Source organism: Tachysurus vachellii, chromosome 8 (genome assembly GCF_030014155.1).
Source record: "Tachysurus vachellii isolate PV-2020 chromosome 8, HZAU_Pvac_v1, whole genome shotgun sequence".
Classification (NCBI taxonomy): domain Eukaryota; kingdom Metazoa; phylum Chordata; class Actinopteri; order Siluriformes; family Bagridae; genus Tachysurus; species Tachysurus vachellii.
In genome coordinates this window covers 22,594,002-22,620,118 of record NC_083467.1, presented here as the reverse complement: position 1 = coordinate 22,620,118, position 26,117 = coordinate 22,594,002, and the positions used below count along the sequence as shown (strand labels likewise).

Genomic DNA, 26,117 nt, shown 5'->3' with positions numbered 1-26,117 from the left:
CTGATCTGCTGTCATCAAAAGTACAACAACCAGGTCTAAAAAAAATCCTGTAGCGAGAGGAGGACATCACAAACATAACTTCTTTTAAAAACATTTCCTCAAGAGATTACACCTGGATGCTTATTATAGAACCTTATTTCATCTCATCCTACTGTAGAACTGGGAGAAGCCAATTCTAGCAGATGAGTGACTCTCTACTAGGGTTGCAAAGGGGAGCAAAGTTTCTGGTAAATTTCCAGAAACTTTCCACTGGAACTTAATCTGGGGAATTTTGGAAATATTCAAAATTGGAAACTTTACGGGAATTTACGGGGATTTACAGGGATTTATGGGAATTAATTGGAAATATATAAACTATATTATATACAAATAAAAATAAACATTTTGCTTATTAACCTATAGTAAGGTAGTTTTTAAGTTTAGGTATTGGGTACAATTAAGAATGTAGAATAAGGTCATGCTGAATAAGGCATTAATATGTGCTTAATAAGTAATAATAAATAGCCAATATTCTATTAATATTCATGCTAATAAGCAACTAGTTAAATGCCCCTAAAATAAAGTGTTACTGTGCATGTTATGGAAGAATGCAAGTACATGCAGAGGGTTTGGCCTCAATGGCCCTCCAGTAAGCAGTGTGCTGTGTGCAAGTGACCAAGGAATGCAGGGTACAGATTCAAATTAAATTGCATAAAATCTTGTTGTTTTAAACAGAATTATGCTGTTAAGATTTTTTTTAACTACTTTTAAGTTCCTTGCTATTATAGGCAACTTTGCATTTTTTTTAAATTCCCAGTTTATTTCCATATATTCCCGTTAATTCCATGGAAAGTTTCCGGCCTTGAAAATTCCCGGAATTTTGCAACCCTACTCTCTACAGAACATCTAAAGTATATAATCAAGTAGTTTAGACCGATTTAAGATGATGACACAAGCTAGTCCCTTTTCACAGGGAATCCATCCAACAGGTACATTAACAAATTAAAGGCAGGGTCTCTGATTTTTGAGAAATGCTTCAGAAAACTGAGTGGGGCCAAATAATAAACAAAAATCAAAACAAACATGTAGCCAATGAGCAGAAAGGGGTGGGTCTTGTCAATATGTGGCGGAGAGAGTGTTCAGTGCGCATGTGTGACAAAGTTTTTTTAGCATTGACATGGAGGATAAAAACAAAGAAGGAAAGCGAAGAAAGGCTTACGATAAGGCAAGAAGTAGGACGTGTTAATATAGGATCAGCTTTCCAGCGCTGGAGAGAACTGAAGGAGCGGGAAGTTGGCTCATATTCACAGATTGGAGTTTCCCGAGTCAATAACTCCTGAGCTAAACGCTGTTACTACACAAATAACACCTCTTTTCTATCGTAGTAATGTAGAGAGGCAGCTACAACCACGTTTTGTGTAGTAACAGTGTTTAGCTCAGGAGTTATCGACTTGGGAAATTCAACTTAAGACACCAGGCGCTTTTTTCCTTCTCGAAAGGTGAGTAAAGTTGGTTTTGCTTTGTTTCACAGAACTAATATATGCCGTCCTTTGCATGATTATGCTTGTGTCATTTTTGCTTGTTTGTTTATCTGCAATCGTATTGTTTTTCTCTTCAGCTATGATAAAGACACATTTCTTTCCATTAGTTACTTGGGTTACGTATGTATGTGTGGGCGGAGCTATCAATACAGGGGTGGGACCCATTTGGGTTAGGGGCGTGTTTGTTTTGGTGATTTCAAATGTCGACATTGGCTTTCAAAAATCGGATACCCTGCCTTTAAATACAGTTCTGGGTAAATTAAATAACTAAAATAGTGATGTGAAGTTCGGTTCTTTTCCGCGAACCGGTTCTTTCGGACAGTTCGTTTTAATGAACCAGTTCAAAAATCCACTGAACTGAACTGTTTCTTTCGCACGCGTCTGACATACTGAGAACCGATTAGCTGTTGATACTGCGCATGCGTGAACCTTCAGAACAAATTATACACATTGGGATATGCATAGTAACTAGTCATAGGTTATTAAACATTTTTATAAAAAAAAAAAAAATCATACAACTGTTCACTCAATATATGTCAGTTAATTTTACTACTGACTATTGTGGAGATTAGTCTGTATTTTTATATGCCGCTTTTTGTAAGTTGATGAAGATTAGTTTATTAACTTTATATCTTTAAGACACGTAAAACATCCACGTTTGCACATCAATGCCTGTACTGGGTGTTTTAGTTGCAAAACTTAAATGTAAGAAACGTATTCAACTAAAGTTATGATTACAAAGAACTTTTCGAATGTGTTAAATTGATTGTATTAATATCTGCCGGCAGCGGGATGATGGAATTTGCGTCATTACGTCATTGTGAATGACGTCATTACGTCAGGACGTAAAAGAACTGGTGAACTGGATTTTTGAACTGGTTCATTAAATCGAACTGTCCGAAAGAACCGGTTCGCGGAAAAGAACCGAACTTCCCATCACTAATCAGCGCTGACTCAGTCTGAAAAAGAACCGGTTCAAAAGAATGATTCGTTCTCGAACCGGCCATCACTAAACTAAAAGTCTATACACAGAACTCTGATTAAAATCTAACAGGATGTCTGACGTCACACGCAAATTTACTGTTTGTTTAGTTCACTTTTTTTTAAACCTGTTTACAGAAAGGAATCTGGGTAATAGATTCACTGGACTGATTCAAAACATTTTAACATTTCAGTTCTTTAGTATTGTATATGCTGATTGCATATGGTGCTATTTTTTTTTTTAATATCTTTACTTTTTGGCATCATAGTGATTATTATGTAAAATTACTTTTTGTTTGTTTAAATTAAATTTGTAGCTCTAACCACAGTAAGACTACACAGCTTTCATTATTTATCAAAACCGGTATTGTGGACTGGCCCAGAAATGTGATCTTTGAGCAAGCCAAGTCAGAGGAGTTCACATCACTTAATCCCACTCTGCTTCATCCTGAGAGTCAGGACTGTTTGCCTCATTAGGTTTCAGTGTAACAAAACATTTTTCAGTTTGCCTGTACGTTTAAGTAGATTTACTAGTCAGGATTTCCTCTAGGTTTGCGTGTAAACGTCCCCGATGCCCTACAATCGTTCCATTTAAAACTTGGTCATCCAACACATGCTATTTATTTGCGGTAAAATGTTGACAGCTGTGTCAATATTTATTATAGATTTATTTATGTATTACACATACAAACACACACAGATGCATACAGGCCTTTGCAATGTTTCAGTGTATCTTGCAGAGTTGCAGATAGTGTTGAGTTGAGGTTTCCAGTGGTGTATTATATTTATGGCTGTCTTGATGTTACATTGTAGGAAGCAGAATTATAAAATATTTTGTTTGTGGTTTTTTTGCTCAAAAATTTTAGCCTTGTGATTATCCATTTTTTCCCCCTGTAATCAGCCATTTGTTGATAAGCAGTTGGAAGGGATTTTGTCTTTGTTGTTGTATTTGTATAGTAAACAAGTTTGAGAGGGTTTCCTTGGGCAGTTTGAGTTAGAAAACCTTATGGTTTATATTTAAAATAGCATTCCTGTTCTAGTTCTTGCATGTGTTTGCTAGATAATTCCTGATTTTTGGCCCATGTGCTATATTCTTTGGATTTCTTTTGCAAAATGTGCTAACTAGAATAGAATAGAACAGAATAGAATTGAACGGTGCATGAAAGCCTTTATTATCACCACATATACATTATAGCACAGTGGAATTCTTTTCTTCACATATCCCAACTGAGGCGGTTTGGGTCAGAGTGCAGAGGCAGCTATGATACAGCGCCCCTGAAGCAGAGAGGGTTGAGGGTTGGTTGAGCTTGGCTGTGCTGGGCCTTGAACCCCGATCCTCCGATCAACAACCCAGAGCCTTAATCAGTTGAGCCACCACTGCACCAACTAAATTGAACATTAAATAAGAAAACAAGTTGGCAAAGTGGAATGAAGTAAAATCTTGTAAAACAATTTTTTCTATTAGTCAGAAAACGAGAACGAGAGAACGATAAATGAACTGTTGCTTAATGCATGCAGGAATCATCAATATTACCCAAGCACAGAGAACGGGGAGCTAAATAAATCACTTTGAATGATCATATACATTACCAGTCTACAATGTTTTGCAAATATGTCCACCATATATATCACTCTAGGTGTGTCTGTGTGAAGTGGACACACAACAAATCCTGCTGTTTCACTCAACACTGCATATGTAAATGCATCCTAATTTATACACTGGCTACTGCTAATAAAAACTATATTAAACTCTGTAATTATTGCCATAAGAAAGTTATATGAAAGTAAGCAACTTATGGATGTTTTGAGATTAAACATGGAAAGACTGGCATCATTCTTTTATTAGCACTCTTACAATGTGGTTGGGATTTTTCTTTTTGTTTAATTGTATATCAGAGACACATTTCCTTTCAGAGTAATACAGTCTTGAAACTCTTACTTTGTTCTCAGCAAACAATTGTATAAAGGCTTCTTTGTGTCAGCAAATTATAGTTGTATTTGAATGCTATTCATTGTTCAAGTTTGTGATGTTGTTTGTAGACACATATTCTAGTAAAGTTTTCTCTGAAATAAACCTAATCTTTAGAAATCACTGAGGAATTCTGCTTGTGTAACTGTAATGTTAATAAAGTTAAGACTATTATACTGAGAAACACGTGTTCAAGAAATTTAGTAACGTATTTCCAATTAAAAATGAGGACAGCTGCTGAACACTACCAACTATAGACAGTAAATTGTCACAGTTTTAACTTGGCTACAGTGGTGCTGATTCACTGAGTTACAGTGTAATGATTTATACATTTATGTGTTTAAAAAACATTTTAATTAAGTCTAATGTGGAAAGACATTATGTGCTGCCAGGAACACATAAGCAACAAAAACTAGGACACTGAGAAATGTCATATGATCTAGTGTAATTTGACGGTGTGTAAGACATCTGATGCCTTGACTAATAAGGCAAAGACCATTTCTAAGCAATAATGGAGAATATTATAGTCACTTGTTGGTTTTCATAGATTCCAGTTCCTTTATTTTATTGAAAAAAGTATTTTTAAAGATTTTTTTATTTAGTTTAATTTTGACATTTATTGAAGTTTTTATTGTAGAATTTTCCTTTTATTATTGTGAACAAGTCCTACTTTAATTGAATGTGTCTGGACAAGTAAAACCACAAAGAACTACACTTTACCTAATTATCCTGCTGTTGGGTGTCAACTGGAATACAGTGTGCTTTGCATGGCTCAATAAAAATAAAAAAAAGAATTAGTTGACATCATTTAAAGAACGTGAATATCACATTGATTGAAATATAAGTTTTTTTTAAATCATGCTGGATTGTTTTCACGGTTTGAGGTTGAGGTCCTGTTATGGATACTGAGTTTAGGATTTCGCAGGGTGGAGGTTATTGTAGCACATGCAACACCCAAAGAGCTAACGTACCAGTCCAGGCCTGCATGACCACTGCTTAAGACACAACATTAGAAGAAATGTTGGCCCACCAAAGCAAGGGCCTTTATGGTAGCAATATATTTTAACTTAAGGCTTTAACTTTACATTCTAAAGCCTAAGTCAAGGCAAATATTTAAGAAAGCAAAGTAAAAAATATTTACTAGAAAGGGAGTTGGACTGTTTTTTTTTTTTTTGTATTTAAATTTTTTCAGAATGTAACAAAAGACTCATTTTATGTCTTATTTACTAAGGTTAGGCCTTTTAGAAACATCTGAGTTGATGCCAGTGTAGAAAGAAGTGATCTGGTGTAAGGGAAACATTATAAACCAACAGAAAAAAAACAGGAAAAGTCATATGATCCAGACTAATGTGGCAATGGTCTAGGTATAATCTTCTGATGGTCTTGTCATATGATTTAAAACCTATAAACAATAACAGAGAATATTACTGTTGTCACATGGTGTTTACATGGTCTGTGTAGTTTCACCTGTAAGTGCTAGTGGATTTACGAATGTGGTAATGCACCCTAAAGTCCAGTGACCTCTCTCTTGTTAGGAAAATCGCAACAGCACAGTGTTACTTTAGACTACAAATTAGTGTTTGAAATGAAAAGATAAATATGAGAGAGCTGAAATTTTGATATGATTTATCATTTCTAGTTCAGCTATCTAGATTTTTTAAACATCTCAGAGCATGTCACATTTAGTGGCAGATCACCCAATTTTTATTGAGAAAAAATCCTGGCACTCTTCAAGAGGTGAAGTGCTGCTCAGTTGGTTTAAGGTCTGACTCAGCCAGTCTAAAACATGATTGAGTGCTTTTTAATTAGATTTGGATGCATTTCTCTTAATTTCTCAGGAAAACACAATGATGTAGAGCAGGCAGGAATCGTAAACGGTAAGACAGGCAGAAGGTCAGGGTAGGCAGCAAACAATCAGAAAACTAGAATAGAGAAACGGAATCAAAACCGGAACTAGGGAATACACAGAAACGCTCAGAATGATCACCGAAACAGATCGCGACTTCGCACTGGCGTCAAGTTCAGCCTTTAAAGGTAGTGGCTGATGAAAAACAGGTGGTGGTGCAATCAGTGTCAGACGGATTCTGGGAAGTGTAGTTCGGAAGAGCTTAGTATTCTGGAGACGCTTCTCTGTGTTGGTGTTCGGGAGGCGCGGGCGGTGCACTGATCGTGACAGGCATTGTCTATAAGTAGGCTGACTTAAAGTCAGTAAAATAATAATAAAAACAACTAGATTTGTAAAGTTCGTCGAGACAAACTTTGATGTTGGCTTTGACGGTGCAAGTATTCGCAAAGGCCGGTGCTTTTTGGAGGCGAGTGGACATAAGGGTCAGTGTTACTTTTGCAGGCAAGTGGACAGAAAGATTGTGAAAGCTGCTGGACCGCTAGGGTGCCAATACTTTTGAAGGCGAACGGACATAAGCATGTGACGTGATCCGAATACCCATGAGGCAGTTCCCCTCATTGTGCTGAGTGTTTTGATATGTCACATGTCCATGTTGTGCTAATTTTTTATTTTCACGTGACGACACGTGATGTGACGTGACCATAACACACGTGAGGCACTTCCCCTCATTGGGCTGAGTGTTTTGATATATGACATGTCCATGTTGTGCTAATTTTTGATTTCGCTTATTTTGGGGGCGGGGCTACACGTGACGTCACGTGACGTGACCAAAATACACGTGGGGCAGTTCCCCTCATTGTGCTGAGTGTTTTGATATGTCACATGTCCATGTTGTGCAAATTTTTGATTTCGCTTATTTTGGGGGCGGGGCTACACGTGACGTCACGTGACGTCACCAAAATACACGTGAGGCAGCTCCCCTCATTGTGCTGAGTGTTTTGATATGTCACATGTCCATGTTGTGCTAATTTTTTATTTTCACGTGACGACACGTGACGTGACGTGACCATAACACACGTGAGGCACTTCCCCTCATTGGGCTGAGTGTTTTGATATATGACATGTCCATGTTGTGCTAATTTTTTATTTCGCTTATTTTGGGGGCGGGGCTACACGTGACGTCACGTGACGTGACCAAAATACACGTGGGGCAGTTCCCCTCATTTTGCTGAGTGTTTTGATATGTCACATGTCCATGTTGTGCAAATTTTTGATTTCGCTTATTTTGGGGGCGGGGCTATACACGTGACGTCACGTGACGTGACCATAACACACGTGAGGCACTTCCCCTCATTGGGCTGAGTGTTTTGATATATGACATGTCCATGTTGTGCTAATTTTTGATTTCGCTTATTTTGGGGGCGGGGCTACACGTGACGTCACGTGACGTGACCAAAATACACGTGGGGCAGTTCCCCTCATTGTGCTGTGTTTTGATATGTCACATGTCCATGTTGTGCAAATTTTTGATTTCGCTTATTTTGGGGCGGGGCTATACACGTGACGACACGTGACGTGACCAAAATACACGTGAGGCACTTCCCCTCATTGGGCTGAGTGTTTTGATATGTCACAAGTCCATGTTGTGCAAATTTTTGATTTTGCTTATTTTGGGGGCGGGGCTATACACGTGACGTCACGTGACGTGACCAAAATACACGTGAGGCACTTCCCCTCATTGGGCTGAGTGTTTTGATATATGACACGTCCATATTGTGCTCATTTTTGATTTCGCTTATTCTGGGGGCGGGGCTACACGTGACGTCACGTGACGTCACGTGACGTCACCAGAATACCCGGTGGGGTGCGAATACTTTTGGCAAAAAGTGGCTACTGAGGGTTTGGACATTTCATGTCAATACTGCAGTCATTATGGGATTCTACTTATTATTATACTGCATAGAACACAGGAGAGAAGCCGTGCCTGAGCTCTGCGCACGCTGCGTGTGTGAAAGCTTAGAGGAATTTTAGGAATTCCCCATTCAAGTCTATGGGACGTTCCATCGTCGACTACGGGAAAACCGAAAGTACCGTCGGAACGCCGAGTCCGGAACTTTGTCCGGAGTAACGTCCTAAAGAACCTGTCCGAGTTTGGTGTAAATCGCTCGAAAACTTGCCGAGTTATAAACCTCCAAAGTTTATAATGGAAGTGGATACGAAAAAAGGCCACTTTGAGCTTCCGTACCGGGAATGCCGGAATTCCGATCGCTTAGAAAAGTAATAGCAACAAACTTCAGACCAGGGTCTACGACATATCCGAATTTGGTGCATGTGGCTCGAAAGCCCTAGGAGGAGTTACTCTTGATAAATTTGTGGCTAAGAATAATAATAATAACTAGATTTGTAAAGTTCGTCGCGACAAACTTTGATGTTGAGAACTATAGCGAGCTACCACTTCCCTGTATATACCCTATTCACCCAATCTGCTATTTAGGTTAAGAATAAGTGGGAACCAGAACCTTATAATACAAAAAGACGTCACGTGTAGCCCCGCCCCCAGAATAAGCGAAATCAAAAATGAGCACAATATGGACATGTCATATATCAAAACACTCAGCCCAATGAGGGGAAGTGCCTCACGTGTGTTATGGTCACGTCACGTCACGTGTCATCACGTGTCGTCACGTGAAAATCAAAAATTTGCACAACATGGACATGTGACATATCAAAACACTCAGCACAATGAGGGGAACTGCCTCATGGGTATTCGGATCACGTCACATGCTCATGTCCGCTTGCCTCCAAAATTATTGGCACCCTAGTGGTCCAGTAGCTTTCACAATCTTTCTGTCCACTTGCCTCCAAAAGTAACACTGACCCTTATGTCCACTCGCCTCCAAAAAGCACCGGCCTTTGCGAATACTTGCACCGTCAAAGCCAACATCAAAGTTTGTCTCAACGAACTTTACAAATCTAGTTAGAGTTTACTTTTCTACATTAGAGTTCATAATATTTCTGTCAGAACTTGTTTGCTTGCATTCAACCATCTGCCCTGCAAAACCTAATGCAAATTATGCAAGGGTTTAATTTTTTGTATAGTCAAATACTTTGGTTATCTCCTGGCAGGTATATGGGTTTATGAAATATGTATTTGAATATTCCCAAGCCTGGGAGGGGTGTGTCAGAAAGTGCATCCAGTGAAAAATGTGTGTCAAATCAAATGTATGCTGAGCAGCTGAAGGACAACCAAAGATTATGAAGAATTGTTTTTCATTATAATCATATTACAAAGCTGTATGATTGATTATTAGACAAGATTAAAGTGTCATAAGGTTATCAAAATTATGATAAATTACTTTTTGTTACCGATCTACCACTTGGTCAAGGAAACCTCACTTTAATCTCTATCATATATCTCTGTTGCTACTATATTGTGTTCATTCCAGTATTTCTGCATGTGTACTATAGAACATACAGTATGTACACCGTTTGGTGCTGCTTTTGTGTATTGTTGTTTGTGTATTGTCTTTTGTCCTGCAATGTCTTTTTGTCTTTTGTCTTGTACTGTTTGCACCAGGTTGCTTGTTGACTTGAATTAATGCATGTTATTATATTAAATAGTAGAGTAAAATTCCCTTTATGTTTAACTCTGGTTCTATGATCAAGTGGTTCTCAAGTGTTGATACAGATCCATGATACATTATACACCATACTGTCAGACACCGGCCCAGGACTGTAAACGAGATAATTCTCACAAGTTTAAACTTCTCCTTGAGCTGAATCAGATGTTTTGGGAATGAAGAAATGTGGATAGCAAGACTGCTGTTACACATTCTGTCTATTTATTGTTCTTGTGTAGGTCTGGGAATTTTTCTGCTGTAGAAAATGTCTTATTGTGTATCAGCCATTTGGTATTTTCTGGGTGTTGTATCAGCAAATGGATTCTCTAGTATTTGGTGTGTTCTGTATATAACAGATAAAGACTGGCAGTTGTGATGTGATAAAGCAAGGCCAAAGGGCGTGAAGACAATTTTGAAATGTCAGAAATTCTAGACCTATACTAGACAAGGAAAATAATAAGCTATGCTATGCTTAAATATATTACACCAAAAGACTGGACAGCTGACCATCAAAAACCCATATGTGCTTGTTGAAAATTTCAGTCCAGATATAGTTCCCATTTGCTGTTGTTATGAGCTCCAATCTTCTGTCGAGGCTTTCCAGTACATTTAGAGCATAGCTTTGGGGATTTGTGATTATTCAGACACAAGAACAGTGAGGTTGGGTGTTAAATTTTGCTACAGCCAAATGGCCGTGTCTTTTAAACCCCTTTTCCCCCAGTTTTAAAACCCTTACTCTATTACATAGTTGAGTATTCTGTGCCTAAATCTGTAGCGGTTTTGGCTAATAATTGAACCACATCAGAGTATAATTTTATTAGATTATATTTTTGATCATTTCTTATGAAGTACATCCTGAGCTAAACCTGGTGCATGCTTCACCAAATAAACAAGCAGTAATTAAAAGAAAGAAAGAAAGAAAGAGAAAGAAAGAAAGAAAATGTATCAGGTGCTATGGTGTAAGACCATTCAGTGCTGCAGTGATCAATAGAAGTATTTTTTAATGTGAAATTTGACTGGGAATCAATGCAGCTTACTTTTATTATGCTTCTGGTATTATCTCTTGGAAGAAACATGTAGGTAAGGGAGCTAGTGCAGAAATCATCAGCTTTGTGTCATAGTGCACAAATCATAGTGCACAAACCACAGACAGTTCTTGCCAGTCCTGTCTGGTTTACATAGGAACTGCTGAAAATAAATAGTGACCATGGTGTGATCATGTTGAGATCATGTTGTTCTTGCAAACCATGTCTTTATGCTTCAGGGGCATTGTCATGGTGGGACAAGTTTTAGTGTGGGCCCTTTGTCTTCCAGCCTCATTCTGAGCAAATTTTAACCCTTTTTGATGTTAGTCAATTAGCTACTGTATATGGAAAGTAAATTTGACATTTGTACAAACACTATCTAGAAACACTATCAAATCCACAGAAAATCATCTTGTACTATATCTGTCAAATAACATTCTTAATTTGATGGTCACTGTTATGTGCCCCCTTTTTGCCTTGGGGTAAAGGAGAGTAACATGTGGAGGATAGGTAAGATATTTTACATCTCACCTGGTCCTGCAATCTTACCACCTGCCCATTGGCTCCATTCCCACAAGACCCTCTGCCCTTCATCACCACGATCATCAATGGATCCCTAACATCTAGACATGTACCAACTACCTTCAAGAGATACCTTCAATGGGTTATTCCCATTCTGAAGAAACCTGCTCTGGATCCATCAGACATCAGAAAAATCAAACCGATATTACTTCTTTCTTTTCTTTCAAAAATTCTTGAACGCATTGTCTATAATAAACTGTCTATCTGTCTCTCACAGAGCAACCTCCAAAATCCCAACCAGTCTGGCTTTAAAGCAGCCTCCAGCTGGATATGCAAAGTTCTTCTGAGGTATAAAGTTCTGTTTAAACTGAACATCTCACATGGCTGGCTTTGATCTGAAAAACCTTTTGCATATCCAGCTGGAGGCTGATAAAAATGAAGGAAAAAAGTGTTTTATGGTCAACACCAGATGACAATATACGCTAAAATATACAAAAGATCTTATGCAAGTAGTTTTTCTGGATAGAATAGTGACAAAGTGACGGTTACAAACCGTTAAAAACCAGACAGCTGCAGAGGAACTAGAAACACTAAGTTTCTTCCCCATTATAAGTAAACTGTTCTTGTGAATCAGGCACTACAGTGGTATATTTGCTGAGCTCAAGAACATTATCTTTATTTAATAATCATCATAGTTAGCTGGTGGATCATTAGATAATCACAAAGTAAAGGCAGACAGTTCATGTAGTTGCTAAGTAAAAGTGAGTTAATGTGTTCATTTTTACTGCTATATTAAAAATTCAGCAGTTACTTGTACAAAGACACGTGATCATTTAATTCTTCTATATTAATAAACTGCAGCATTTTCAGGTCCCGATATACAGCGACATTTACACTGACTACAAAATGTGATCAAATGCATAGATTCATTAGAAGCATTACAAAAAGTAAAGATAATTGCTAAAGTGGATTATGGAACATTTCTAGATATTGCACTTAGTACCACATTTGCCACAATGAGGCAAGAACAGCAGAAACAAAATTCTGTGTAAAACAAAAAAAAAACTATTTTGTAAATCATAAATCTTGCAAATTTCACAAGAGATGCAACACTTAACACGCAAGACAGTACTGGCTACTCTTGCTACTGAATGATTTGATAAAGATAAGTCCCTTAAGTTATATTTCCCTAATAAGAAGACTAACATTATTAGAGAAACATTACACTATTCATAATGACAGAAGTGAAATACAGACGGTATGAAGCACAGAAGTTAAAAAAAAGAGGAGGGTTTGAATGACAGTAGAACAATGAGTTTACTGTAAGTGAAGCTCGTGGCAGACTCTGATAGGGATGTGGTGTCTAACTGTTAAACTGTCATCTGTTTAAAATGAGGAACTATCCTTAATATATTTTTTAAATTCGTTAAAATAATCCTCCATTGTAGCAGCAAACATCTGACCGACTGGTTACAGTAATTCCTGATCAGGACTTCCTTTCGCTCACATTATTCTAATAAAATATTAAAAACTCTGTGTTATTCGCATACAGTACTGAAGTGGAACACAAAAACCACCATGGCTTTAGTTAGTATTTGGATGACCTGTGATTTTACATGTGTTTGAGTCTCATTCATTCACTCATTCATTCACTCAAGTTTTTCCTGCTTTACATAATAATGGATTTGTGTTATCTGAAGTGAGATGAGCTCTTTGAGAGAGCTTTTATGTGTCAGGACACACACTGGATGATAGCTGAAGTGAAACTCTAGAGCACAATAGCATTAATGGTTATGGCAGGATCCTCAATGTCTGCTTTACTCTGCACCATTCTCAGTTCCAGCTGTGCAGGGCTCGGTCTCCGGTCAGGACCAGCCACGTCTGATGAGAGAAAATGAAAGTGTTTCATTCAAGAACTCTTAAACAATAGAATCACATAGTACTCTGTTTCTATCACACCCACTGTTCATAAGCCCAGAGCTGTTTAACTATAGTACTAAGGGAGTTATTCTGGGATAATCTTTAATCTTACCCTTGGCGTAGGCAATAGTCCTGTTAATGACATGCTGCATCACTGAAACAGTTTTCTCACAGGCTGCCTGTTAAAACACCACAAACGTTTATAATTAGCTGCAGAGACCCATATAAAGTGTTTCTGAAGCTCTTTGCTGTGCACTGTGTTGCTTCTGTTTAAGTCTTTCACAGAATTATAATTGGAGATGTTACTGCAAGTCTAAAATCATCTTGCAACTGAAACCAGATGAAGTTACTGCCAACTATAACAAACATTCACTCTTATCAGCCAATCATGTGGCAGCAGAACAATACAAAAAAAATTCATGCAAATACAGATCAACAGCTCAGTTAACCGTTCCTATCAAACATAACAATGGAGAATTTCCCATATAACAGTCTCTTTATACAAAACAAATGCCCCTGACCTGTATAGGCTTGTTTTATGTATTGTGCTGCTGCCACATGATCAGTGTGGATGTGTGTGAGTGTTATTCAATAGTATTTTAACTTGAGAACCAATTTCTTTACATTTAATTAAAAAATGGTAATACAGGATATGTTCAAACTTTTGCATGATTGTAGAAATATACCTAGAGTTTAAATTCACTCAGTTCAATTTTATACTATTTGTAGAGTAAACTGACATCTGGCATATATTTAAATAACCAATGGCCCACAGGAAGCTAAACCAATAACCCAACCCGATGAAACTAAACCAACCACAACCAAGAAATGAAACTAAAACTCAGTCATGCATCTGTAAACACATGAACCTGAAACAGTGAGGCACATGAATTATACAATTAAGTAAAATGTTTTCAAATTTGTCTTAGTAAATAACAGCTCTCCCTGTCAACAAAAAAAGATATCAAAATAAAGCTTCATTTTTGGGTTATTACATCATAATTAAATACCTCCAAGCGGAATACAACCAAACATTATGGGGTTTAAAAATCAGAATTATGAGCAGAAATAAAACTGGTAATAAAAAATAAAACTTTAAATTTAAGTCAGTTGTGTCAAGTGGCTAAATCTGATCTACATTTGGCTGATTAGTTGATATATTGTGGGATGTGGTTGCCTAGTGTTGGACTACCAATCAGAAGGTTGTAAGGTCGAATCCCAGGTCCACCAAGCTGCCACTGCTGGGCCCCTGAGCAAGGCACTTAAGTTACATTATTCTCATGACATGTAATATCACACCCCAGTAATTTACTTATAATAACTGCAATATTAATCAGTTTACCATTACCATGCATTATAAAAAAGCATGTCAGCTAAAAATGAAGCTTTATAAAGACATTTTTGGGTATTTTGTTTTGGTTAACAACTACTGTCTGTTTTGTTTCTCAGATTGCCGATTGTTAGGGAAGCATTATAAAAAGAACTGAGAAGCACCATCTCACTCATCGCCTCATCACTGACTATTATTACTTTAAAGGAAATGCATCTGATAGAATCGACCACAGCTATAACTCATAAACTAAAATAAAGAACAGAATACGTTGTGTCATACTTTGAGGTCTTTAGGGTGGTGGTGGGTCCATGCTAACAGCAGCGCAGTAAATAGGTCCCCAGTACCTACAAACACAGCATCTACTTTGGGAATGTCCATTCTGATCCTCTGCTTCTCTTTACTTCCATCAGCGTTCACTGAAATGTGCAAACAGTCGTCAGCGTTTGCCATTAGCAACATGGAAAAACAAACAAGACCTTAGTGATAACCCAAAATGCAATTATATCAGCAAACGCTCCACTGGTGATGCGTTTTCCAGACAGCAAATAGTCAGTATACATATTGTAGGTTATTATTTTTCTTTGTACTATTAATAAAGAGATGGAGCAAATAGCATTTTGATTATACACTTTGGATTATATATATTATATATATATATATTATTAAAAAGTATAAACGTATATACACTAGTATAAACACCACAATTTAATTATTACTTTAGATTTGTGGACGTTACACAATAAAACCACCTTGTGATTTTGAATTAATTTTATTTTCCTTGTTTTTTTCTTCAAAACCTTTTACAGTCTCTGGATAAAATCCTATGTTTGAAACCAATGTTAACTTTGACAGCAGTTTTTTTTTAGTTTTAGACAAAATTCTAGACAAAGTGACAAATTTTAGACAAAGTGACAAATAGTCACTTCAATTTGGTAGTATCCAAATTACTTTAGTTATTTATTTTTAGTTTTACTAACAGTTTTAGTTAAATATCACAAGATTGTAGTCAGCGATTTTAGATTTAGTCGTCTAAAATATAATGCTAAAGTTTCCCATAAATTTCTGAAATGATAATTTCCACCAAAATTATTTTAATGGCTGAAATTCTGAAAAGCAGATCAAGTGCATAGTCCGTAATACCAGTAGGCCTGCTCTCTCTGAATAAGTAATAGAACCAGTTGTGGTTTTGTTCCCTTAGCAGAAATGCATCTTCGCATGAATGCCCGGATGACACTCTTGCAAATGTCGCTTCAAGTTTGTTGTGTTTTTGCTGGTATTCCACATGGTTTAGCGTCTTATTTTCCTTGACATCAAATGTGAAATGTGTCCATATGACTGTTCTTCTTTGAAAATTATAAGTTATACGTAATAAGATAAAGCAAAAGCAGAAATTTTATCCTTCACCTGTGTTCTGGCTCCCAAGGGCCACTAAATACTGATCCCCCAGAGGAGAGAGCAGGTCTGAGCTGGTGATGACAACGGTGTCGGGACCCATAGCATGCAGCAGATCCATTGCCTACAAGAGAATGACATACAATTATACAACACACCTTTCGGTCATTATTGCCTTAAGATAATAGCATGACTTCATCCCTGAATCCCAGATTCAGGCTCCACCCTCCTGTTAGTGTTATTCCCAGTACACCTAATATACCAGAAACTAATAAACCTTACAGCTCTGCAAGACTGCCATTTATTTTAAGGGGACACTGGGGATTTTAAAGGGGAAACTGCAGGTGGAAAACATTTTGCTATGCTTACGAGAGTCCGCTTCCACTTAAGGTTTCTTAGTTTTGCAGTCAAAGACATGTTTTCTCCCTTATCATATATTTAGTTTATCTTTCTCCTGTATTTGTCCCTTATAACCCCTGATTACAAAGTGCTATAAACTGAGATGGTGTCATCTGGAATTAAAACAGTCATAGGGAGGTCTCTGCTGCTCTTTATTATATATTGGTTTATATGTCCAAAGGATTGCTTTGACTTTAAAAAAAAAAATGGATAAAAAAAGATTGATTCATCTGTATGGCAATTATTATCCCTTCTGCAATGTTTGCAAACTCTACCCTTTCAAAACAACACAAAAGGGTGTTAAATTTGAACACAGCGAATTAAAGACCTGGTGAAAATTCTGAAAGCATCTCTCCAAAGTTCATGTCATATAAATTTGTCACAAAAAATTAATTCCATTTGCTGAAACACAGAGAAACATCTGGTAAAACTACACCTCAGTCTACAATGTCATGAAGCCTGTATAAGAGTTAAACTCCCTGAACCAATACCCTTAACCTTACCAATAACCAGAACCCTTTAGGCGACCAAACTGACAATGGAGCACAGCCTTTAAAAGTGTAGTTGTTCTGATATATTACACAGCGTAGAGCATTATAAAGTCTCACCTCTACTGCATCTTTTTCTGTACTGATCTTCATTCCTGTAAGAAGCCTTTTAGAAACAAAGAGAAAATCTTTTAAATAAACAATTTTTATATGAAGATTCATCTGTAACTGTGTCACGTTTTCATAACTGCACTAAGAAAATATAAAAATGTTACAGTACTAAATCAACACAAAGTATTAGAATAATACACAAGAGGTTCCTTGTGTTATTAATGTTATCAAATCGTCTGTATTTACAAAACACTTACAAATATTTACAAAACACTTGTGTAGCAGTCTTGTGTAGCAAACCTTCAGAATGAGGCAAAAATGTCTGGGCACCGTAGCACATTTTATTGGCCAAGGCGTCTGATTGACATGTAAATTAACCAACCACAAAGTACCATCAATGTTCCTTCAATAACAAACCAGCACGCAACCAAAAGATCTTTTATTTATGAAAGTCGTGCAAATGAATGAGTCTTTACCGTGAACTTCACATAATTTGGCAAATACAGCGTTTGTCTGATCATCATAATCGCTCAGAGTCACAGTTGTAAACACTACGCTTCCTTCTTCCGTGAGTAAAGTAGAGCTTCAGGGTCTTTATTTCCAGATTATTAAAGCGTTAAGACTTGTGTAGAGCGACACCATGTGGATGTGGAAAATATCCGAACATTAATTCGTTACATTTACAGCATTTAGCAGACACCCTTATCTCAGTTTATACAACTCAGAAATTGCACGTTAAGGACCTTGTTCAGAGGCCCAGTAGTGTCAGCCTGATGGACGTGGGCTTCAAACTCACAACCTTAACCAACAGGCTACCACATCCCTCATATTCATAAGGAATAAATCACCACTCTCGCACATTATACCTCATATCAAATGTTATGAAGCTCCATAATACCGGGTACTTGAATATTACATTATTATATAAGTATTAGCTTTTAAGCATTAAAAACTTATATGTGATTTATAAAGCAGACACACAAATGTTTGTAAAGTTTTATAAATGTAATTTTTTTGTGCTCAGGCCATCCTCTGGTTTTTGTATGTATCACTAAACAAATAAAACCAAAGAAAGGTCTTTTTTAGATGACCTGTAAAATGTAATCTAATAATGTGATGAAATATTAAAGACCGCCACAATTATTTGTACTTAAAATAGGTAAAATTACCAACAGGCGCATCACATCAGGTGCAAATTATTAGAACATTGTTACAGAGCATTTTGAAGAGGTCTTGTCTTATTTAAACCTCATATTTAATTTGGTTTGCTCTTAATTGTTGAAGTGAGAGGTATCACCATGATAAGATCCGAAGAGCTCTCTGAGGCCTTCAGAAAGAAGATATGTTGATGCTTTTGAGTCTGTTAAGGGATATAAAAAGATCTCAAAAGAATTTGTAATCAGTCATTCCACAGTCTGTAAAATCATTTATAAGTGCAGAATATTTAAAACAACTGCCAACATGGGCAGGTCAGGCCGTCGAAATTCACCCCAAGAGCAGACCACAAAATGCTTTAAAAAGTCTCCAAAAACCCTGAAATATCATCACAGGACCTACAGCAAGCTCATGCCACAGTTGCATTAAACAATCAGAAAGAGACTGAACAACTTTAATTATCATGGGAGGTGTAAAAGGAGGAAACCTTTGCCTCCTAGAAAAACATGAGGGCAAGAATGAAGTTTGCCAAAGAAAACAGAGACAGGCCAAGATTTCTGGAATAATGTTCTGTGGACAGATTCGATGTAAACAACAAAAGATACCAACTGTGAAACATGGAGGTGGAAGTGTTATGGTTTGGGGATGCTTTGCTGCAGCAGGACCTGGTCAGCTAATCAACATAGAATCCACTATGAGTTCTACATTGTATCAGAAGATGCTTGAGGAACAAGTGAATCCATCTGTCAAATAATTGAAGCCGAAGTGGAACTGGACCTTGCAATATGACGAAAACATACCAGTAAATCCACCAAGGACTCACTGAAAAGTAAAACATGGTGAATTCTGAAGTGGCTAAGTCAAAGCTCGGATCCAAATCCTATTGAGATCCTGTGGGGTGATTTGAAACGGACTGTGAACATAAGAAACCCCTGAAAACATCATACAGCTGAAAGAATTCTGCATTGAGGAGTGGAGGAATCTATCTTCCAGTCGATGTCAGAAACTGGTAGATGGATACAAGAAATGTCTCGTTGAGGTTATTTCAGCCAAAGGGGGAAATATTAGCTATTAGGGCAATTATTTTTCCTTTTTTATTTCTTTTGTTTAATAAGTGAAAACAATGTGATTTTTTTTTTCCTGTTGTTGACATGCATCACTTTCATCTACAGGTACAAATTAAAACTAGATCAGAAATTTACATGTTGACATTTCGTAATAAAGAACTGAATACTTAATGTGTGTCCTAATTATTTCACATGACTGTACATACTTTCATTTTCTTCTTTCAGATTTAGAGCCCAATTATGGCACATGCTAGCAAAGATTCACATTTCATCATCATCGCCTTTGCTAGGTAGTTAAACATTTGTCGTTTGTGTCATTTTGTAAGGTATTATTAAAAATGAATAAAAGACAATTGCCTGCAGTTTTCATAATTCATATAGAGCACCTGCTTTCTTCAATCTTATTCAGAAATTTTACCCAAACATCAATGTGTTCGACTACTGATCGACTGATCGGAAGGTCATTGGTTTGAATCACAGGTCCACCAAGTTGCCACTGCAGGGCCCCTGAGCAAGGCCCTTAACCTTCAATTGCTCAAGTGTAACTGAAATAAAAATGTCCGGATTTGGATAAGAGTGTCTGCTAAATGCTGTAAATGTAAATCAATGACACTTGAGTCTACTTGTTGAATTTATTCCTTGCGTTTCAAGATATAAATGAAATGAAAGGACCGGATGAAAATCTGTTGCCAAATCGGCTCTTTGCAGAGAAGAGAAGACTGATGAATGAATAAAGCACTCACCATGATAGATGGCTTATTTATATACAGTGTAAGGATATCGTCACTGTTGGGTGGAAACCTCGTATCTCCAAAACCGTTATTTTTCAGGAAATTAAAAAAACGCCGTACCTTATCTGCAGTGCACAGGGTTTAGTCCACGTTGCAGTGGATTGTCTTGCGCTAAATTCCTGTCCTCAGACGAGCACCAGAACTAGCGGGGGTCAAGATTTTTTTTTATTTGAGCCCAGTGTTTTGAAGATATTTACCTCAGAAGACGTGTTGATTCGTTGCGACTCTTCTTGAGGAGAAATATGCCGTGAAGCTCTCCCACGGAATGAGGAAGAGGTGGACAGTTGAAGTGTCCAATGGAGTTATGAGATTTGCGCTCAAGCTATTTTCAAGACTTTAGATTGGTTAATAACTTGTAAAAATAACAGACCCACGTGGGGACTGACCAATAGCATCGATATGTGAAAAAATACGAAATTGACAAAATTTGGACATACGAGGTTTCCGCCCGACAGCGACGATATAAAAAGTCTCATTTGACCATTAAGAAAATGTGATCAAACCAATGGGAGTTTCTGCCAACTGTAAATTCCACATTAAAGGCCTGACATAAAAGCTCCTTAGAGAGAAAATCAGTTAAGAACTCACTCTGCCTCAAAATGGTTAGGCGTTATGATGTCAGACAATGGCACCACCTTTTCCCTGTAGACAGGCAGCAGGGCTTCTGGAACGTACTACAAGAAGGACACAAAACAAGATGTATGAATGTACAGCAGAATGATGACATCATTTTCATATTTTAAGTCAAGAAGCTCATAGTGAAATGAGACAACGTTTCTCCAAGACCATGGTACTACATCTTCGATCACTTACACCACATTTAAAAGTTTGGGATCACTTGGAAATTTCCTTTTTTTCTGTTCTGGTTAAAATCAGTTTGCATTGTTCTAATGAAGGGTCTAAATCATGGCATGGTAAGAGAAGTTCTTCCTATATAAAAAAAATAAATAGATGTCTTTCTGGCTATTTTGAGGATGTGAATAAACCCACAGCTTGTGAAATTCCAGAAAGAAAACTAACCTAAAGAAGGCCACATTTATTGCTCCCTTGATCAGTAGAAACATTTTTAGCTGTGTTAGCACAACTGCAAAAGGTTTTCAAAATAATCAATAAGCCTTAAATAAATTATTAATGGGATTACCAAAGAGAGACTGAAATAAAGCAAATGATTGAAACAGATGACTGATAGCTGCTGATAATGGGCCGTTGTGTGCAATTGAGTTGTTTCTTTAAAAACCATCTGATTAATTTGGTGTTTTTGAAATTAATAATAGTGGCATTTTCTTTGGAAAACACGGAAATTCCAAAGTGATTACCAAACTTTTGAACATCGGTGTAAGTGTTAAGTTAAAGTCACCTTTTCTTGCTCAGCTGGATCACCTGATACAAGGCGCAACAGATACAGCGCATAACACTATAACACGGTATGGCATCACAGCACCACTCATAACACCACTAAACGTCATGGAATCCACCAGGATTTTGACCAAGATATGTTATTACTGAAGATAATACATTAAGTACGGTTAAATAAAATATCATAAATGACATTTTACTGACTGTTCTCTGAATAAATTTATTTCAGAGTTTTTATTTTCCTGTAAAAAAATTTGTTTAGAAAGAGGCGGAGCTTACATTACACAGTACAATAAAAACATGCTGTTAGGAAGCTCCAGTATGTCCTTCATCTAGAAGCCTCCTCTCTTCTTACATTTAGAGCAAAAAAACAAAACAAAATATTAATTAATATCCTCTTAAACTATTCCAGTCATCAGGACTGGCAGGCTAAACAAATGTTGATCTGTGCAGCATGACTATAAACTCAAATAACGAATGTTTAATGAATGAATTAAAGTGTGTATAAGTGAAAAACTGACTGAATAACCACATCCATGGACTATGGACAATTTACAGATGCCAATCAGCCTTTGGACTCAAGGTGGGTGCTGGAGAACCCAAAGGTAAGGTGGGACTCATACCTCGAAGGTAAGCGGCAAGCATGCTAACCACCATGCCACCGTGCCTTCCCTAACTTACGATAATAAATTCCACTTTTCCTAAGTAAAGAAAAAAGTGATGGAGTGAAAAGATTAACATGGCTCATTAGGCTACTCACCATTGATCCATTATCTCCCATAACTGGATCACATACTGAAAAACAACAGAAACATGTTAATATTAACCTCATTCATCTGTCTGTAGCTTAGTCAGGTGGCGTGGACAAATACTAGTGAGCTTATCTTCGATAATAAATTGACAACAACGAAAATAAAATACACTCATATCACTGCTTGTATTAATGCATCAGTGAATGATTCATAAAACACATAACCAAGAATGTCTGATGCTTCACTTCATTCATTCATTCATTTTCTACCGCTTATCTCGGGTCACGGGGAGCCTGTGCCTATCTCAGGCGTCATCGAGCATCAAGGCAGGATACACCCTGGACGGAGTGCCAACCCATCGCAGGACACACACACACTCTCATTCACTCACACAATCACACACTACGGACAATTTTCCAGAGATGCCAATCAACCTACCATGCATGTCTTTGGACCGGGGGAGGAAACCGGAGTACCCGGAGGAAACCCCCGAGGCACGGGGAGAACATGCAAACTCCACACACAAGGCGGAGGCAGGAATCGAACCCCCAACCCTGGAGGTGTGAGGCGAACGTGCTAACCACTAAGCTACCGTGCCCCCCCCGCTTCACTTCATATCTTATTTATTGAGTTTTTCACCAAATTTCAGAACTCTTTCTTTTTTGGTTTGATAACTACAAATAAATGTCATTAGTAGGTCACTGCTAATTCCTTTCGAAGGAATGAGACTCTGAATTCCTAGACATGATACAGTTTGTATTTTTTTCCAGAAAGTTTCATTTTGCCCTCCCTAACAAACACACCTCTTCAGTTTCAGATTTCTTAGAATCCATGTGATACAAAACCAACCACAAACAAACAGTCTGGTGGTTTCTGAGTATGATACCAAAGGAAGACAGAAATAAGATGCATTATAAACATTGTCCCATTTTATTAAATGTTTTAAATGTTGGAAATCTTGGCCTCCTACCATATACAAGCCTGGGGTTGGCACGCTTCAGCTCCTGTACGATGTCCACCACCTTCTCCAGAAAAGAAACATCTCTGGAGTAACCTATTTATAAGAAAATACTATTAAAGATTCATGAAATGTGATAAGGGTGTCTGCCAAATGCCAGGAATGTAAAATGTTTTACAGTCACATTGACATTTTTAAACAAAAGTTTTCAGTATTTATGGAAAAGTCCAAAAAACAGAACGACCAAAAAAGCTATCCACTTTCCCCATTTCAACAAGTGCTAACTTTTTTTTTTACTTTGTTTTTTCCCCCATTCCTGGATTGTGTTCACCACAAACTCATTAGTTTCCCTACTTAATCCCTTAATCCCTGTAAGTTTTTATTTTCCTCAAACCTACACCAAGCTTTATTTACATATCCTAACAAGCTGAAAGATGATGTGACAGTGAATTCATGCACCTGTAAGCACATAGTCATAATGGTTGACTTTGTTAAGTTTAATTCCTTCGTAAAGGACGTGGAGCTCATCAGCAGTCAGCACTTGTCCTTTCCAGTGCTCGTATCCTAGAAGACAAACAGACAAATGGTCAACATCGAGGTCTACATACCCAATAGCAGCCTGTATTAGATAGCTAATCTAATACAGGTTGTGGATCTGACTCAGTGTTCTGTTTTCACAAGCTAATCAAATCCAAATGGAGAGAGAAAGTCCCATTTTACTTTAATCCCACCCACATGTATAGCATCACATGAATAGGAAAAACATCTGAATATGGGTTCAAAAAATATAAAGTGAACTGGCAGTCTATTTGTTTAAATGCAGTTTCTACCATTTTATTTTTTAAATTATTTTAAATTTCCACACTATCCTGCTAAACTAAAATCCTTGTTTTATTTGGCATGCATCATTTGCACACATTTGAGAGAAGGGGACATGAATTTGTTAAACAAAAATGTACTTTTTATGTCCTAATTTACTTACCTGTAAATAATCTACAGAAAGTACTGCTGTCTATACCTTTTGCTTAACTCACTTAGATAATGAACAAGCTATTGTGTGACTCGAAAGGAAAGGCAAAGGCACTCAGTGAATGTATGAACAACTAGAATAAGCTTAGCTCGACATCAAACATTCCCCAGAATTAATCCCCTGCATGCAGTGAAAGCCTGGTCCGTTCTTAAAGGAATAAGAACTTAGATTATCACCAAACACCTAATGTTTCATTCAAGACAATGTCAATGTCAAACACGTTAATGGAGCTGTGTGTGTTTTTAACAAGACAAGACACACAGAAAATTATACACAGAAGGTTCAGTGATGCAGTATGTATCTGAATGTAACCCTGACAGATGTGACAAACAGCTGTAACAAAAAATCACTTGCAAAATGATTAAATAACACACTCTGGACAGATAAAACAATAAATAAGTTCAGTAACTAAGAAAAACTAGGTTTCTTTGGACAAAGACTCCCTAACCTTTTCTCTCATGCTGCCTTCCCAAGTTCACTTAAGTTCAAGTCATTCACCAACATTTATTCTCTGGCTAATGCTAAACTGAGTGGCTAACACTCAGTACCAAAGGATCACACATTACTCCAGGAAAATGTCTCTAATGGCCAGTATATAACCTGTTTTTGATTTAGTAATCTGGACTGTGATTTGCAGATGAAAACAATCTACTGATCAGTACTCCAATCCTAGACTTGGAGATACACTCTATGTCCAAAGATCATTGGACACCAGGCCATCACAGCCAGAAGAACGTCCAACCAGTATCCAGGATCTAACACTTAACTCTGGGGGAAAAAACTTGCACTTTGCATCTCTAGGACTCAATTAAGAATCTTGTATGGCGCTATACAAGCACTACTTATTTTGTCCCCTGCTTTCATTTTAAACATTTTTAATCCATGTTAATTCTTAAAAGTGCTATAGAAATAAAACTGAACTGAAGTGAATAGATCGCTTTGCTTGCATTTCATCGTAAGTTGATTTGGAAAAAGTACATGGAAATAATATGCTGGACTGCTCTATGTATCAAGTATGTCAATGTCCCTGTGTACAATGGCCCATAAATGCAAGATTTATAAAGATTGGTGTTCAGGAACTTTAACACCAAACTCTGTCTTGCACAGAGCCCTGACCTCAACCCCACTGAACAGCTTTGGGATGAACCGGACTGCACCCCAGGACTTTAATTGCACAACATAATTCAATTTGGAAAGCAAATATTATATGGGGTTCAAGTGTTTAAGGCTATGGTTTGTTGATTAGAAAGTCGGGTTTCAAGCCCCAGCACTGACAAGCTGCTACTGTCGGGCAATCGAACAAGGCCCTTAACACTCCGTGCTCCAGGGGTGCTGTATTATAGCTGCCCCTGCTCTCCGACCACAACCTTCTGTAAATTTATCGTCCTGCACTCGTGCAGTTGTATGTACTGTTATGTGCTGCACCATGGTCCAGGAGAAACAACATTTTACTTCAATGTATACAAGCTAAAGTGTAATGACAATAAAAACCCACTTGACAAATAATAAATACTTTACAGATTATTTTATGTGCTGACGGGTTCTGGCCACACCCCTTTTCCACCAGTTCCAAATGAGCCCTGTAGCTTACCTAGATCAGCCAATTATCACCCTCAAAATGTTGCATGAATGTTAAATTAACCTTCAGGCACAAAGTATCCAGTCGCATTCGGCATGATAAAACATAAAAGATCAGGGAAGTAGGGTTAAAACAGCGGGGTGCTAAGTGACAGCATTAAACGAAAGAAACATCCCAAGTACTCTGTGTCCCTGGCACATGGCCCAGAATGCAGGAACACAAAAATAGGAGAGAAAGAAAACAGAGAGGAGAGAGAGAGGAGTGAGGGTAAATGAGAGCACTCTATTGATATGAGAAACACAA

The 26,117-nt window shown here is 37.5% G+C and overlaps 1 protein-coding gene across 1 annotated transcript in view; it reads right to left on the bottom strand.

Annotated features, from left to right (window-relative positions):
* Nucleotides 1–12,133: 12,133 nt before the first annotated feature.
* Nucleotides 12,134–26,117, bottom strand: part of pdxka (pyridoxal (pyridoxine, vitamin B6) kinase a) — a 16,752-nt gene continuing 2,768 nt past the window's right edge. The window contains exons 3-11 of the mRNA XM_060876959.1: nt 23,665–23,769; nt 23,218–23,301; nt 22,256–22,290; nt 20,728–20,813; nt 17,136–17,181; nt 16,141–16,252; nt 15,016–15,152; nt 13,516–13,582; nt 12,134–13,364 (exon numbers count right to left, since the gene is read on the bottom strand). Coding sequence (XP_060732942.1) covers nt 13,252–13,364; nt 13,516–13,582; nt 15,016–15,152; nt 16,141–16,252; nt 17,136–17,181; nt 20,728–20,813; nt 22,256–22,290; nt 23,218–23,301; nt 23,665–23,769 — 785 coding nt within the window. The 3' untranslated portion in view covers nt 12,134–13,251. The remainder of the gene's footprint in view (nt 13,365–13,515; nt 13,583–15,015; nt 15,153–16,140; nt 16,253–17,135; nt 17,182–20,727; nt 20,814–22,255; nt 22,291–23,217; nt 23,302–23,664; nt 23,770–26,117) is intronic.